Raw genomic sequence first — 18,258 nt, 5'->3', positions numbered from 1 at the left:
CACAGGACAAACTGAAGATGATTGTAATTAGTCTTCTCTGCAATGTTTTCTTTGGGACACAGGCTGCTGAGTTCCCCAGTGTTGACACTGGGCATTCCTTAGTGCTTCTCTCAATCCAGGTCCACCAATTTTATGGCTTGCGCTGTCCCTGTAAGTTGCTGTGTGTGACCTTTGCCTGTTATCAGTTTTCAAGGTTGTATAGATTTTGATATAGGCAGCGTTTTCTGAAATATTTATGGCAAGGTTGGAATAACCGCTATGAATGCTAATAATTGGAGACAGTTTAGTTTCATTTTTCCAGAATGGCAACCCGCTCATTGAGAATGCAGTTTAGAGGAATAAAGAGAGCCCAGAACTCTTCCAAATGCTGATGCTCTCACTTCCTTACAGATATGTGTGGGTGTAAATGATTGGGAAGCCTGGATCAGTCTTTTTTGTTTATGCAATTAAGGGAAATGCACAATACCTACTGTACCTTGCTTGGTGCCTGTTCAGTTTCACAGCTTTGTGAATCAAGTTGCTGATAGCTGACCTTTTTCTGCATTTCAGTGAGCTTGAGAAGGAGGCAGTGGTCCCTTCGAATGTTCAGCCCCTTCCAGCTCAAGCTCTTCCCTGTGTGTGCATCGATTTTCAATTTTGACTTTTAACAAATTTCAGCTCACATGTATTGATGCATCTATTCTATCTTTGGCAGAAGCAGTTTTGCTTATAGAAGGTGTTGCACCCTGCAGCATTGATTGGAAATAGTGTATTTCTCGGGAGGCAGGACTTCTTTCTGCCTCAAGTGGCTGGCACGGAGATAGTTTTCAATCCATAGTTCAGTGAGCGTGCGCTAGTTTAGATACAGCTTTCCAGATGTAAAAGAGGACAGAAGAGAGAAAGGCCATGGAGGCAGGCTGTCCTCAGGGGCAGGGTGGGGTGGCGGAAGCTTTTGAACTCTGCCTTCTGTGGACCTTGACCCTCCTGTGGAGCATGTGTGGTGAGTGTGAGGCATGACTTGGAGATCACTAGACTTCTTTCAGCGACTCCAAGACTTTACAGAGAAAGTTAACAATCTTTTTACCTTTTAGCACTGGAGAAATTGTAATTCAATTCAGCTCAACACTCTAATCCAGTCCTTTCAAACTGGTGATGACCCATGACTACCAGATTTTGCTATTTCTTTATTTACATAGATAACTAAATTAAGACCAAGCTGGGGGGAGTGATTGAAAGAGGATGCACCATTTATTCATCAGCACACAACTTAAGTAGCAGAGCTAGAGTTTTGTGCATTCTTCCTGGCTCCGAAGTGCACGCTCGTACTGTGTTAGGTGTATCGGTTGGGATTTGGTCTTGCCTGTGTTAGGGAAATCCAGCTACGCTTGGGTGACAGATAGGGCTTCCGTTACTGCACAGGACAAAAATGTGTTGTGATGCAGGTGCATAGGTCCTCCTGATTCTTGTGCCGCCATCCCTAGCATGTGACCTCTGCTGTTACTATAAAGTGGAAGTTCACATTCTGGTAGTAGTATGTGTTCCAGGCAGGAGGGAGAGAATGGATGAAGGAGATGGATCTTTTTCCCCTTAAATATGCCATTTTTAAAAATTAACCAGGAGAATAATAACTTACCTTTTACCTTTTTAAATAATAATTTAGCTTTTGTGTTTTGTTTTGAAACAATCTCATCATATAGCCTGGACTGGCTCCGACCTTATATTCCTCCTGCCTCAGCCTGTCCCGTGGATGGGATTACAGGTGTGTATCAGCAATCTGGCGATGTAATTTTGTTTCTATCTCATTGGCCAAATCAGCATCACATGGTGCTTTCAATGTTCAAGGACATAAAGAGTTAATTTGAAGTCAAATGTTCTGAGATATATTATCTTTAAGTTATAGCTCAGTACATTTTGATATAGATCTGTCATTTTTGACAAATCTACTCATATATTCCATCCAAGACACACAACATTCCATGTTGAGGGGACAATCTGTGCCAAGCATGTTGCTCTCTTGAGTGGAACTCCTGCTCTTTTAAGCAGGCAACAGTTGGCCCCGCCACAGTGAGGTTTACTGTTGAAACACTTAAGAAATGATTTAGAAAAGGAAGACTCGCAAAACAAAGCGATATACCTGAGAAGATGGTAGTTACAGTTAAGTATGCATTAAAGGGATGTACGCATGTCTCTCAGGCTTAGCTGTGTCTACAGTCCGTAAGGTTAAAAAGAAAGAGATCTGAAAAGTCTCAAATGGGCCTGAAGTTGTCAAATTTAAATCAAGTAGGATAATTGGTGTGAAAGTGCCTTTGAGATCTGGAAGACTCTATCCACGTACTTAGAATTGTCTTTGTCTCATAAAAGGCATCCCTTTTTGTATTTTTAGAACCTACTTTATTAGCATATTTTAATTGTAGAAAATAGCGGGTTCCATTATGGGGTTTTCTTACAAGCACAGAATGTACTTTGATCATATCTACCATCCCACTCTCTCCCTCAACCCTTTGCAGGCTCCCATCCCTTCCCATAGAGGACCCGCTCTATGCCTTTCTACCTTTGTGTCTTTTTTGGGAATCTAGATTCTAAATAAGAGGAAAATATGGATATTTGTTTTTTTTTGAGCCCTGCTTAATTCACTTAACATGTTGAGTGTTTTCATAGGGAAAGGATAAAGAAGAGACCTAGCCTTAATGACTGGAATAGCACAGTAGTGAAATTCAAACATACTTGTTAAATACCCTGGATGTTAAATTTACAACCACCTTAGGCCAAGGCTGTAAGTAGCTCTATAGGCCATCAGTTGTACAGTTGCTATCTCTTAATTCTCTTTCAACCTACTTCTATTTCAGTTGGGTGAACTGAATACAAGGGCACGAGGTGTAAAATTTCTTGAAAACCTCATTCCATATGAACATTAATGGATAATGACTTTCATTATAAATTCCCACTTATATAGCATTAAAAAAACCTAACCTATGATCTTATTCATTTTTGTGAAATACACATTTTCTTTCGAGATAGGCCACTTTTCAAAAAATAAAGTAATGCTGAGATTTTGGAACATTTACCTAGATAAGTTTGTCCTTTGTTCTATAAGTTTGGAAAGAAAACATTCTTCCATTGACCCAGTCGCAAGAAAGAGAAGTCAGAAACTCTTGTAAGGACCTGAGGGCTCTCTGGAGAACTGCAGCCTTTGAATGCTGCATCCCGCAGGACCTGTGAACAGATGGGAAGGATGCACAGTGCTTATTAAGCCAGCCTTGTCAGCCCAGCATCTTAAATTCATACATCCTTCCAATGTCACTGTTGTTTGTAGGCTTTTATTATGATTCACACCAATCAAAATCTTTTAATATAGAAAAGAAACATATCTGATAATCCAAACCTTCATTCCCTTTGGCTTCAATGCTTTCTCATTAAAATTGGTTACGATTACTTTTTATTAAGGTCCTTCTTATTTGTTCACGATCCAGGTTGGATTCAACACTGGCTTTGCTGGTCCTGGGGGAAGCTGCTAAGTTGAACATGGCCTGCTTGAAAACGCTGATGGATCTAATGAACGATTTCCTCTCTAGCAGCTTTTTTATTCAGAACCAGGTAACACCTTGCAGTTTAGATGTGAAAAAGACCCGACTGGAAACATGCTTTATCCTTATCATTATGTAAATTGCATCTCATATTTGAGCACATGATGTGTATAAATCTATAATATTCAATAATTAAATATAAAAGTGAATATTCACTTATCATAACTTTATGATTAATCATAAATACTTTATTATCCTGTCTATTACATTTTGTATTTTACACATTCATTATCAAATCTATTTGTATCACTAGAAAACATACACTCCATGACAGAGTTAGAATTAGAACAGTGAGCTTTATATGCTCTGTTATAACTATGTCCATCACCTGCATTCAGTCCTACTTATCTCCTGATAGCCTTTCTTGCTCTCTTTTCTGCCTGTTATATTGTAACCACGTGTACATTTGTTTATACAAAAACATATATTATTGATTAGATTCTACATATGAGGGAGAAAGTGTATAATCCAGTGTGAAATGCTAAATGGCTGTTCTATCCATATAGAAGTTCACTAAGAGATATAGAGTTTGGGTCTGGTTAATTCTGGTGTGTGGTTTTTCTTATTTGAAAATTTTTTATAATAATGTTTATGAAAGTTTTTGAAAATTTTACATTTTAATGGAAAGGGGATCATTTCTTTTTTTGTTGTTGAATATTAAGTTTGTTTTCAATTTTAACAGTTAAGAAACAATATTGAACTAGAAGTCTTTTCATTTATTTTTGTATTATTTGACAACTTCATATATAAATACAATATATTGTAATCATATTCATCCTAATTTTCCTCTCTTGCCCCCCACCCCCAATTCTGCTGATCTCCTACTATTTTATGCCATTTCCCCCCTCTTCTTTGTTTTTGATTTTCCTTTTTTTGGTTTTAATTGATTTTTTTATAGAATATATTCTGATTATGGTTTCCCCTTCCTCAACTTCTCCCACATCCTTCCCACTTCCCCAATTCCACACCCTTTCTCTTTCTTTAGAAAGCAAATAAACTAAAACCAAAACTAACCAACCAACCAAAGAAACAAACCAAAGAAAGTAAACAACAACAACACCACACACACACACACACACACACACACACACACACACACACACACACACTAAAACTCATAAAAACACAAAACTGGAAACCATAATACATAAGCAAATCATGTAGAAGCTTTTTTGAAATTATATATATATATATATCTGAAAAAATATAAATGAAACCACCAAATAATGGAGAGGCAATGCCCCAGCTAGACATCTTTTTCCATGGAGTGAAACCTTCATTGCCAGGAATGGGTTACATCTGATTGAGTTGTTGGCCGAAGGGGTCCCATTGAACCCCCTCAAACCTCTCAGGCTATTGTCAAGGCTGTTCGTTGCTCCCCATAAACTGAGCATAAGGCCCTGTTGCTGAAGACAACACTTACATAGCTCATTGAATGTGGAGAAGTCCAGTTGGTGCCTAACTAAAGCCTTTACCCCTCATGACTAGTGTTCATGTTATTAGAAGGTACTCTGCATGCTACCAGAGGAGAAAGATAGCCACCCACAAAGTTACACACCTTGTGATCTACCAAGCTAACCTGTCTGCAAGAGATTCTCATGCAAAAGTAGCACAAACATTGAGGGAGTAATCTGTCTTTTTTTTTTTTCTTTTTCTTTTTGACACTCTGGGTTTAGTTAGAGCTGCTTGTAAGAGTATGAGTAGGGAACTGTTTACTAGATTTGAGTCGCTTACCAGTGGCTATGCAGCTAAAGAAAATCATTAGCTGCCAATAGATTCTCTGGTGGGGGTAGGGCCTCCTGGGTCCCTCCACCAGGAGTGATGGAATGTGGTCCCAAGATTGCTGGCATGAAGTAAGTATCTATAGCATCTGTGCTTTCGTGATGGCAACAGCTGTGTCTTACCCAGAACACAGTGCTTTCACAGCATTCTTTCCCATTCTCTGGCTCTTACATTCCTTCCGAACACTTTTCCACAATGTTTGCTGGGCCTTCAAGAGGGTAAAAGAGATGCATATCCTGTTTAGGGCTCAGCACTCAACTCTCACCTCTCACCATTTGACCAGGTATGAAACTCCGTATGAACAAATGTCCAGAGTTAAAACAAACCTCTCTGCCTGCCTCAGTCAGTGTTCTGTTCTGTGACCACAGCAACTCTCACACAGGAAAGCATTTCACGAGGGCTGGCTTACAGTTGAGAGGGGTAGTCCATTGTCATCACGGCAAGGAGCATGGTGGTGAGCAGGCAGGCATGGTGCTGGAGAGGTAGCTAAGAGTCCTACATGTGGATCCATAGGCAGCAGGAAGAGCCACTGGGCCTGGTTTGAGCTTCTGAAGCCTCAAAGCCCACACCCAGAGACATACTTCCTCCAACAAGGCCACACCTACACCAAGGAGGCCACACCTCCTAATCCTTTTAAGTAGTGCTACTCACTCCCCGATGGCTAAGCATTCAAATATATGAGCCTACAGTGGCCATTCTTACTCAAACCCCCACACTGTCCAAGGTTAAGAGCAACATAGTACTAGTCTATGAGTTTAAACATGAAAATTTAGAAGGCCCCTTTCTCCATGCTCATTTAATAAAAATCACAAGTGTATTTCCACTTAAGGTCTGTGATCACCACAGCCATGGACTTTAGACCATATTTACAGTGTCGGGCATGTATCTGGTTCTGTGGACTAGACCTCAAGTGAAATCACGGAGTGTCAGGTTACCCATCAAAGAGTCCTGCTGCTATTGTACCAGTGGGCTTGTCTTCCTCAGAGATTGGGATTGTAGCTTTCAGCGTCTACAGCTGGGGGATACTGTTGAGTTTTGTCTCCCAGCAGTCTGCATAGAACATTCTGGAACCAGGAACACTAGCCTTCATGGAGCCTCTAGTTCCTTCCACTCTGGCTTGATTTCCCTGTACCCTATAACCAAAGTGCGTGGTATCCTCAACAGTAGGATTTTTTTGAATCTGGAGCTATCATTCTTAGAAATGAAATTTTAACTGTATTTTTCACTGTTTCTTTGAAATAAATTAGTTAGTGAAATACTATGATCTCTCTCTCTTTCTGCCCCCTACCTCCCCTGTGTGTGTAGTGTTTGTGGGTGTCTGTGCTTGTGTATGTGTGTCTGTAGACCAGAGGTCAATGTTAAGTGTGTTTGTCTATCACTCTCTGTCTTATGTTTTGAGATGGTCTCTTATTCAACCTGGTGCTCACAGAATGGGTAAACTGACTGACTAGTGAGCCCCTGGGATGTTGTTTCCCTGTCACAATACTAAGATTCGAGGCATGTGTTGCTACCTGTGGGTGTTTTATGTGGGTGCTAGGGATCTGAACTCAGGTCCCCAGGTTCTCACAGCAAGCATTTATGCACTGAGTTACCTCTCCTCTAGCTGCCTCATTTCTTTTTCTGTGAACTTCCCTGTGAGCCTGTTCCTATGAACAGGTTCTTGGGACACATTCTTAAATTCTGTCCCAAAAGTTGTAATATTTTTGTATTTCTATGAATATGAAAGTTACACAACTAGAGAAGATTATTTTCCAACATAATATGGAGAGTAATATTTCTTTTAATTTATTATTTGAGAACTTCATGCACGTAAATAGTCTACTTTGATCAAATCCTTCTCCTTCTCCCGTACCACTTTCTTCTGCTGTTCCCTCCCAACTTCATATAGTCTTTCCTTTTTTTAGCCTGCTGAGAACACTTAATGCTGCCAGTATATGGATGGGTATAAGGACAACCACTTGGGCAACCTACCAGGCAGTGATTACTAAAGAAATTGAATGCTTGTTGCTTAACATATATATTAGTCACTTAAATTTCTGAACTAATTTTTTTTTTATAAAACATACCCATCCCAAACTAAGTTTTAATGAGTACATTTTGAAATTTTTATTTTGTTTTATAACAATTGCATGACATTTGAATACATTTTTTTTTTGTTAAAACCATATTACACATATGGTTTCTAATAGAATATACTCTGATTATCTAATGCATACCTTTGAATTTTTTGTTTCAGGAAGAAAATTATAATGCCCGTGACCTTTCCTGGGCCTCAGAGGTTATCTTCACATACACAACAATTATTTCCGAAGTGTGCTTATACGCAGCTACCTCTTCTCTGAGGAAAACAGCTTTGATTGGGTTCTGTGACTGTACAAGTCTACAGAAGGAGGTTGTGCTCATGGACAAGTCGGAAGAACCCCCAAAATTAGAGGGAACAAGCATTTTAAGTCTCTTGAAATATTTCTCTTCCAAGATCTCTGTCAATTGTAAGTAACCTGCTTTTCATTTTAGTGAATAATACTTTCTCAATGTCCCCGTGTTCTATGTATAATAACAACTTTTCACAAAATGCTTACATCTAAATATGAAAAATAGCTTTCAATTCAGCAAGACTTCCTAGGGACAGTATTTTATAAAATGGATTTTTATAAATCAATAATTATAAGACAGATGATACGTAAAATAAGCTCAGTAGGTTTCTGGTTTCGATGATGTGAATTGCAAAGTTGAGATGGGCTGAGGTGACTGTGGGATGTGTCTGCACTGCGGGTTCCTTTCCACTCTGCTCCTCCCTGAGGAGTTTTCTTTGTTCCTGTGAGTAGCTCCTTTTTCTCTCTTTCTCTCCTGCTCTTTTTCTATCAAGAAACTTCTCTTCAATTACTGTATCATCATCGTCACCATCATCATCATCATCATCATCAATTACTATCACTATTATATTTTGCTATGGGGTTTCAGTTGGCCAGAAATTAACCATCTTCCTTCCTCATCCTCTCACTGCTGGGGTTCAGGCTTGTGCCCACACACTCAACTTCTACTCACTTTTACTCATTGTACTTCTCATTGTGGGTCATTTTTCATCTCTGACTCTGTACCTGCCTTGAATGCCGAATCTAAAACTAATCCTAGTACTATGATTCTTGAGACTAGCAGAATCACTGATAGTATTTTTAGAAGAGGGACCCTAATTTGAGAAGACCTTTCAGGCCGATTGAACCTCACAGGTATACTGAGAGTTGTTGCAGGTCATTGTTTTAGTCTATTGTTGGTGTGACACTTTCCTCTATGTCTGAGGCTGGAGAACCACCTCTCAGTTACATATCTTTCCTCAAAACCATAATTTACTGGTGCAGCATGAGCTATGTTTAATGTAATTTGGGATAGTGATATTTCAGTGGCAGATTTTAAGATTTCCCTCTTAAAACCTAGCTGATATTTTTTTATATTATTGAAAATAGATTTTTTCATATAATATATTCTGATTATGGTTTCTGTTCCCCAGTTCCTCCATGATCCTCCCCATGTTGCCTCCTGTTTTAAACTCATTTTCAGTATACCTTGCATTAACTAACAAATTGGATTCTATCATTTCTGCGTCAATATGCTCCACTTTTTTTCATTTTTTTTCAAAATTATTTTTGTTACAAGTGTCTGTTTAAAACAGGTCTTTATTCTTTAGTACACAATTATATTTCTTCAGTGTTTGTAATATTGATGAAGTTTAGAGGTTACTATTCAGGCATTATTTTTGTTACAAGTGTTAGTTTCAAACAGGTCTTTATTCTTTAGTACACAATTATATTTCTCCAGTGTTTGTAATAGTGATGAAGTTTAGAGGTCTAGCCATGCATCTTGGCCTTCACATCTCTAATTAGTCTTCTCCTGTAGCAGCTCATTATGTGTATTTTAATCTTCCAGGAGCAAAGGATCCAACAGATTGTAGGTTTTGATTCTTGTCTTGTGTAACTTGGTATGTCTGATCTCCTTGGTAGTGAGTCCAGACATAGTGTCTTCAAGGGGACGACCTGTCCTCACAGATGCCTCTTAGCCACCCTATGCATGGGACCTCCTTAAAATTGATCATTTCCTCCTCCTCTGCAGCCTAAGTTTTCCCAGATATTTGCTAATTCATCGAGGTAATTTGCTCCTTGTTAACAGTTTCTTACATTTTAGATGCTCTCAGTTTTCTAGGAAATTTCTGTTGATGCAGAATCTGGTTGAGTCCTTGGAGGAGGCATTGTGTCTCTGCTACCATCTGCCATGTGCTGTTCGTTCTCAGGCAAACATCCCCCCAAGACTGTCCCTTTCCCCCACAGCAGCGCATTAGCAGACCTACCGAGCACCTTCTCAACACCTGTGTGCATTTCTTTACCCCCGTATCAATGCCACTCCTGAAGACAGTTCTGTGAACGCATCTTTGCCAAGCACAGCTGCCTGTACCATTTTCTTTACCTTTTTTTCTTTCTTTCTTTTTTTTTTTTTTTGGTTTTTCGAGACAGGGTTTCTCTGTATAGCTTTGTGCCTTTCCTGGAGCTCACTTGGTAGCCCAGGCTGGCCTTGAACTGACAGAGATCCGCCTGGCTCTGCCTCCCGAGTGCTGGGATTAAAGACGTGCGCCACCACCGCCCGGCTTTTTTACATTCTTATAGACCCAGCTACGCACACTTGTTTCTGTTTGGTGTGGATTTAATATCAAAGGAAAAGTATGATATCCCCCAAATTCCAAATTCTGATTTTTTTTTTGTGTCAGTTTTCTCAAACATAGATACTTGTAAAAGAAGCAATAGTTTTATTAATGTTGGTGCCCCTCCATGGCTGTTTGCCATTGGATAAGTCCTCTGGGGACGTCTGAATCCCATTGCCCCAGCCACCAGGCAATGCTGTGGATTGAAGAGACAGGGCTGCAGATGACTATGCATCACTGTTTTATTCCTTAAATGAATCATGGTAGAGGCCAGGCAGCAGTAGTCCCTAACAGATTGTGTTCTAGAAGATGCTCTTGATATGTTCACACGTGATGTGGAGACAATGGATAACTTTTTCCTCATTGACACCATGATCACTCTTGAATTTTGCAATGAAATACTTAAGCAGAATTCTTTTCAGTGCCCTTTGCACAATGGACAAGAAGATATTGTCAGCAGTGGACGCCTTTATAAAGACTTGGTTCTAGAGGAAGAATATAGATATATCAAAAGCACTCTGTAAAAATATCAGCATATGTTCTACAATAAAACATTTATATGCAATAAATGATATGTCATTTAATATTCTGCATATTTTAGAACAGTCAGTGATGAATAATCTTTGTAGTTTCTTTATGAAATAATTGAGTTAATTTGGTTACTTAATGACATTTGGCTAAATACACATCAAGGCTGTGTTTTACAGTTTTACTTCTCCCTATCAAAACAAGAGGATGCTTTACTCTGAACACAGGATGTTGGCCCCCAGTTCTCATGTTTCTATGGAGTGTATGGCTTCCTGTGTCAGTAGCTATCATGAAATTCTATTGCTTGATAAGTGAATTGCTCACTTATCAATATTTATTTTCAAAATAAATATTCAAGTTAATTTTATGAGCTATGTAAAGCACAGTATTCAAGGAAACTTACAAAGTTTTGTAAACATAAACCTACTGTAATCCTGTGCACAAATATTAGTGCAAGAATGAACCACATATTTTCACAAACAAAAATAAAACCACGTGTGTATCTGCATCTGTACACGCATAGTTACTTTTTCTATAGTTTGAATATTATGTATAAGATAGATGTTCAGTTCTATTTATGTAATTTTGGAAATTTCAAGTACTTTTCATTATGCAGACATACACGTAAAATAATTTCAAAGTATCTTTGAATATTCAAACCCAACCTTTTATATTTATAATTAGAATATGCTCAGTAGGGAATTACAGACGGTACACAATCGCATTCTACTGCAAAGTATGAAGTACATTAAAGATTAAATAATGGCTGTACAGTTTGGCAAACACTAAAAACTAACAAAACAAACCTTGCAAGGTACAGAGCAGATAGATGACCTGTTAATGGAATCCTAGTATCCTGCTCTATCCAAGCAACACAAAGAACATTCTTATGGGAATATTGCTAATAAAAATGTTTCAATGAAGTGACTATTTCACAACAGATTCCCTGGTAGTCTGCTCTGGTATTTCTGCCCCTTCTGTGATGTTCTCTAAGTTACAGATAGAGGAGTTGTGATGTAGCTGGGCTCACCATGGTAAGCTGATCACATCATTGCTTCTAGTTGTGGTTTTCTGTCATGGTTACCATTTGATGTACAGAGAAACTTGTTTGCTGAAGGGTGGTAGCTATGCTTATATGTGGATATAGGGATAAGACTTAGGATATACAAAAGAATCATGCTGATCTAGCAAAGTGGTGATAGTAGATTCTTTTCTAAGGCCCAGGACCTCACTAGCCTTGGGAAGATGGCTTGGTTTCCAGAATGAGGCATGGTTTCCCTCCTGTTGACAGGGCCTTAAGTACAATTAGACAGCTGTTGGTTACCACCACCATGTGAATGCCGCTGCTGCACCTTTACGGATATCTTGCTATGCTGGTCATTGTTGGGACCATAGGAACTGCAGCTTGTAGATGTAACTGTCTTATTAAATAAGAAATACAGAGACAATTGCAGAGTTAAAAGCCCAAGAGGTCAGAGCAATAGCTAAGAGCTAAAAACCCTTTCTTACCCTACAGCCGCTGCTGTCCTTCCTCTCAGCAAGAGGCCTACTTCCTGTGTGTCTGTCCTTTTATTGACTTCCTGTTCTGCCTTCTCATTGGTTGTAAACCCAAACCACATGACCTCCTCATCACTGCCTGTCTATACAGACCTCCAGGTCTTCTACGGTTGGTATTGAGATTAAAGGCATGTGTCTCCATGCTGGTGGTGTCCTTGAACACACAGAGATCTGCCTGTCATGTGATCGGGATTAAGGACGTGTGCTACCACTGCCAGACTTCTGCTATGGCTTGCTATTAGCTCTGACCCCCAGGCAACTTTATCTATTAACATACAAATAAAATCACATTTCAGTACAAATAAAATATCACCACAGCAGCTTGGTAGGACTATCAGTTGCTTTCCTCTGTTAGCAAATTGCATAATATTTTCTGGTACCATGGAAAGTAGACTGGAGGAAGGTAACTATCAGGTTAGATCCAGCTCAAATAATCCGAGTCCTGTGTCTGAAGCATGCTGTGTCTTTAGCAGTGAGGTGCTTTCCTTCAGCCCCTGAGAGGCAACAAGGGCAATAGCTGGAGTCTACCTTGTTAGAGTCACTTGGACTATTAACCATATGAAAGGAGGTTTTCACCCCTTGACATTTTCTGTTCTGTCCCACCCCTAAACAATGAACTACAGGCAATTAATGATGGCTTGGATAAAGCCCTCTGAGAGGAAGGAGCCTCAGTTGAGACAATGCCTTCATAAGATCTGGCCATATGCAAGCCTGTAAGGCATTTTCCTAATTAGAGATTGATGGGGGAAAGCCCACCTCTGGGCTGGTGGTCCTGAGTTCTATAAGAAAGCAGGCTGAACAAAGCCACGAGAACAAGCCAGTAAGCAGCACCCCTCATGGCCTCTGCATCAGCTCCTGCCTCCAGGTTCCTGCCCTGCTTGAGTTCCTGTCCTGACTTCCTTAGATGATGAACAGTGATGTGACAGTGTAAGCTGAATAAACCCTTTCCTCCCCAGCTTGCTTTGGTTATGGTGTTTCATCGAAGCAATAGAAACCCTGACTAGGACAATTATGCAATTCAAAGCAGTCAACCCTGAAATCATATAAATACAAAGAACAAAAACTAATACAGCAGATTATTTTGATATATTTGTATATATACATACATACACATATATGTATGATAAAGTGATAAAGACAAAGAAGCTATACATTCGAGAGTGGGGGTGTGGGAGGAGTTGGAGGAGGTATCTTGGAGGGGCTGGAGGGAGGAAAATGGAAAAGTGATGCAATTCAATTATAATTAAATGCATTAAAATAAAAAATGAAACATTTCAATAGATATTATGGTGATTTAGCAGTCACAAATGAAAAGAAGTACTTATCATGGCTTTGCTTTTTACCTACAACTGCTGCAGGATCAGGAAAATCAGGCACACTATGATTCCACAGCTTGAAAACTCCCATTTGCACAATTGCTTCCCAGCTGACATGCTCTGTTCTCCCGCTTAGGGCGTCAGAGCCTCCACCTAGTGCGCTCTGCTAATTAGCATTAAGGACATTTTAAATCCCATTTTCAAATGTTCCCATTCCTGTTGTCTTATTCCACTATAACATTTAACACTCTCTAAATTCAGGTATGTTTTAGGTATCTTTCAATATGTCATACGTACTTCAAAGTTTGGAGGTAATATCTCTTCTTCTTACCCCTCCTTCAAAAGATTTATTGTCTGACGTGTAATGTGGCAATTTTTTTCTGGTTAGTTTTATGGGTAACTAATTCTCTTCCTAATTGTTTCTTTTATATAATGCCAAGATTCTCTACTATTTCAGTGTTTAACACTTCGGTTATAATTCTGTTTCTTTCTCATTCGTCCATTTTTTTTTCACTAGGCTAGTCTTTTCCTTTATAGTTTTCCACTTCCAATGATTCTGGATTTTCATGTCTGTGTTTGATCTTGTTGTATGACTGAACACAAAAAAAATCTCCAGGAACAATGCAGAAGACTGTCTTTTTTGTAAAATTGGAGAAATTGGTGATGCAGGTAACCATTAGCAGTAAGGAAGATAGAGAAAGAGAGTCATGAGTCAGGAGAACTCATAGTTCTCAGGGCACGCAAATTTTATGTGGAAAGTAATGTTAGTGGGCACATGGAGGGCTGTTGTAATGGCTTCGCTTTGGTTGAAAAGATTTCAGGATTGTGTCTTCAGTACAGAATACTAAATAACTTAGTCCCACATTTTATTATTTTTTATTATTTATTACATTCTAATAGTCAAAGCATTAGAAATGCAAATAGTCAAGAAATTTATATATTTTAGAGTTTATTATCTTTTTAGAAACATTAAATGTCAGAGGGCTTTGTATATGCTTGATATGTGAAGATCTAACACTACTTTATTTCATAACATTAAACAGCTAGCTTTAAGGTGCTGTCCTGCTTAGCTTTGGCTGTCACCTTGACACAGCCTGCAGTCATCTGAGAGGGAAGCCTCTCTTGAGGAATTACCTAGATCAGATTGGACTGTGGACGTGTCTGTCGGGAATGGTCTTGATTATTAATTGATATGGAGGGACCAGTCCACTGTGGGCACTACCATCCCTAGGCAGGTGGTCCTGGGTTGTATAAGAAAGCTAATGAATGAGCCAGAGTCTTTTATCACAGCAGCAGAACAAAAGTAGAACAGGCATGTTATTTTATTTTCACAGATACCTGATGAATGTCATGCTTGTCTCAGTCCTTGTCCTATTGCTGTGACAAGACACCATAACCGAGTCAATTTTAATAAAAGAGAGCACTCAATTGGGGACTTCTTTACAAAGCTTTAGTCCATTAGCGTCATGGACAGTAGACATGGTGCTAGAGAAGTAGTTGAGAGCTCTACATCCTGACCCACAGGCAGCAGGGAGAGAGACTGGTCCTTGAATGGGCTTTTGAAACTTCAAAGCCCGCCCCCAGTGACTCACTTCCTTCAACAAGGCCACACCTCCTAATCCTTCTAATCATAACAGTTCCACTCCCTGGTGACTAAGCATTCAAACATATGAGCTTCTGGGGCCATTCTCATTCACACCATCACAATGCTTTTTTTTTTTTAATCTTATTCACATTTAATCTATATGTGTGTATATAGTTTAATAATGACAAAGTCTTTTTATGTTGACAACTTCTGTTCTTATTTAAAATGTATCATTGTTTAGATACTGATTTTTTTTGGTACATTTGTCAAATACCACCTTTTAATTTTTTAAAACTTTATAATATTTGAGTTTTCTCACTTAGTTTGTGTTGCCATTCTATTTATTTCCAGCTTTCTTGTTTTTTAAAAGAGAAATACTCAGTAGCTCAAACATGGCGCCCCTATGAGAATATTACGTATAACTTGACAGTTACATGTAACTTGACTGAATACATCTGAGCCTTGGTCTAATCTAATAGTCTTTGAGGAGTGACCTAAACTTGACCCTGGCCTGTCTATGTGGTTTAATATTTTGTGAAGAGTCTACCCTGGAAAGTAACTGCTTTGTTCTTGTGTGCTGTGATCCATCTGTGAGACAAGCATTACTAAACAGCTTGGCCTTGGTTGGCTCTCTGTGTATCACTCATACTAAGAATATCTGGGAGCTGGGAGATAGTTTGACTTCAAGCAGTATGCTTCCCTATACATCTTCACACACATACACAAGCATGTACTCAGAATTACATGCATAAATGTGGGCCACAAATATTTGTTTACATGCCATCCATTGTAGCATTTGATATATGTAGCACTCAATCAGGGACAGGAAAGAATTATTAATAAGTTAAATTTGTATAATTAATTATCCATTTGATATTTAAAATTTTAATGATCACACATTGTAACTCTACCCTGTAAGCTCAGAGTTCCTCATAGAATAGTCTACTAAATGACTAAAAGAAAATATAATATAGTGTCTTCATGTCTGTGAAGGAAAGAATCCATAAAACAGAGAAACCACAATTTTAAAAGACATGATTAGACAATTCGCCACAAAATTTTACAAAATCTGTGCATAAAAATTGGTTAACATTAACATGCAAATGAAGGTTGGAGAATGTGTGCACGTTATGACGTAGAGAGGATGATAAAAGGGATTCTGTCATTGCTGTTGCCGTCCTCACGCCCTGTGTCATTTCTAAGCTTGGTGGTGGCTATGACTGGACCAAGAACAATTCCTAACTTGTGTGTATCTCTTTTTTTCAACTGCCCCCTTCCCTGAGACGAAGCTGTGTGTTGTACTCTGATCTGCAAGCCAGGTTTTGGAATATGAAACACATTCCCCCTCCTTGTAAATTTCTTGAGAGAGTATCTACAGCATCCAGCGTGAGATGAATACATCAGCTCTCCAGGATGCTTTCTGTATTTCTGACACTTCAAGGTAGGGCTATGGGGATCTGGACCAACCTCACTGCAGGGAAAATGGCCTTGGGCCTGGGCCCCTGGAACACTGAAGCAGCTTGGTAGGACCTGTTATGGGTTCTCTTTCATCTCCCTCGTATTGCAGCCTTGAGCTGGGCAGAGTTCGGGAGAGTGCAGGAGAGGTAGAGGGAGTGTTTTCAGTTCAGAATGGGCGACAATAACTAGAAATAGTAAGTGTAAAGAAGAAAAGACTCCATAGCTCGTTTGTGCTTCCATTTCCAAAGTGAAGTTAACAGCTACATTCTGTGGCCTATGACTGTGACATGCTCAGCAAACATGAGAGCAGGCACCTCCCCCCCTACCCCTCCTGTCAACACTGCTTCAGTGAAATGTAATGTGTGGCATCTGTAGAAAATAATTATAGATTTAAAAGCTTAAACTGACCTCCTACATTTATTTTAAGATTTTCATAAAATCCCAACTAACTAGGTAAAGTGTTACTGGGATATTTTAGAGTTCAAAAATCTTGCCATTTTTCTCAGGAAGTTTTGTCATCATTTCTATCCATCTCTGTTTATGTTTCAATTAAAAGGCCCCTACTGTTTTGTTCTGCTTATCTGTGGTGCATTTACTATAGGGCTGGGGTTTTCAACTTATGAGTCACGATCTCTTTGGGGGTTGAATGACCCTTTCATGGGGGTCACCTTAGACCATTGGAAAACACAGATATTTACATTATGATCCATAACAGTAACAGAATTATAGTTAGGATGTAGCAATGAAAATAATTTTATGATGGGGGGATCACCACATCATAAGGAACTATATTAAAGGGTCAAAGCATTGGGAAGGTTGAGAACTGTAAATGGGAGGCAGAGCTTTCTGTCCCGACCTCCCCATGTCAAATAAACATCCAAATGTTTATATTAATTATAAATGCTCGGCCATTAGCTCAGGCTTATTACTGACTAGCTCTTACATATAAATTAACCCATTTCTTTTCTTTTTTTTTTTTTTTTTGGTTTTTCGAGACAGGGTTTCTCTGTGTAGCTTTGTGCCTTTCCTGGAACTCACTTGGTAGCCCAGGCTGGCCTCGAACTCACAGAGATCCGCCTGGCTCTGCCTCCCGAGTGCTGGGATTAAAGGCGTGTGCCACCACCGCCCGGCCTAAATTAACCCATTTCTATTAATCTATGTATTGTCACATGGCCATGGCTTTACTGGTCCTCTGGCATCTTGCTTCTTGGACTGCTAGCTTATGTCTTCCCCTCTCTCCGCCCTTCTTCTCTCCTCCTTAGTTTGGTTTTTCTGCCTAACCTTATCCTGCCTGGCTATTGACAAAACAGCTTCTTTATTAACCAATGAGAGTAATACATATTCATAGCATACAGAAGGCTCATCCCACAGCAGAGAACCACTGTGAAATAACAAACTGAATTTTTCAAGCACTTTGCCTACAATCTTATGAATTAACATTTTGAAACACAGATGATACAAAGTATTTCATTTGGTTCAGTTGTCTAAAATCCATCTACAGCTGAACACAGAGGGAAAAGAGCAATGACCTAAAAATAGCAGCTATTTCTAAAGCATTAGATACATTCTAACCTGTCATTTCATAACAGTGTATCAGCAATGACAGGAGAGAGATTTAGACTTCCTGTCCAAATTAATTAAGGAGTTGATATATATGCATTAATAAAAAGTAACTCATTATGCACTTGTAAATTCTTTGTTACCTGTGTCAGAATTAAGGTCACTGGCGTGTTTCAGAATGATTTATTCTCATATTTCATCTGGCCTGGAAGTTAATATTTT

At 39.1% G+C, this 18,258-nt stretch overlaps 1 protein-coding gene across 2 annotated transcripts in view; it reads left to right on the top strand.

The window, feature by feature from the left end:
• Positions 1–18,258, top strand: part of Tmem232 (transmembrane protein 232) — a 280,176-nt gene that overhangs the window by 80,324 nt on the left and 181,594 nt on the right. For both annotated transcript variants that reach the window (XM_016010076.3, XM_042259706.2), the window contains exons 9-10: positions 3,450–3,573; positions 7,582–7,834. In XM_016010076.3, coding sequence (XP_015865562.1) covers positions 3,450–3,573; positions 7,582–7,834 — 377 coding nt within the window. The remainder of the gene's footprint in view (positions 1–3,449; positions 3,574–7,581; positions 7,835–18,258) is intronic.

Source organism: Peromyscus maniculatus, chromosome 13 (genome assembly GCF_049852395.1).
Source record: "Peromyscus maniculatus bairdii isolate BWxNUB_F1_BW_parent chromosome 13, HU_Pman_BW_mat_3.1, whole genome shotgun sequence".
In the NCBI taxonomy this organism is placed as follows: Eukaryota; Metazoa; Chordata; class Mammalia; order Rodentia; family Cricetidae; genus Peromyscus; species Peromyscus maniculatus.
This window is presented reverse-complemented; position numbering and strand designations above follow the sequence as displayed.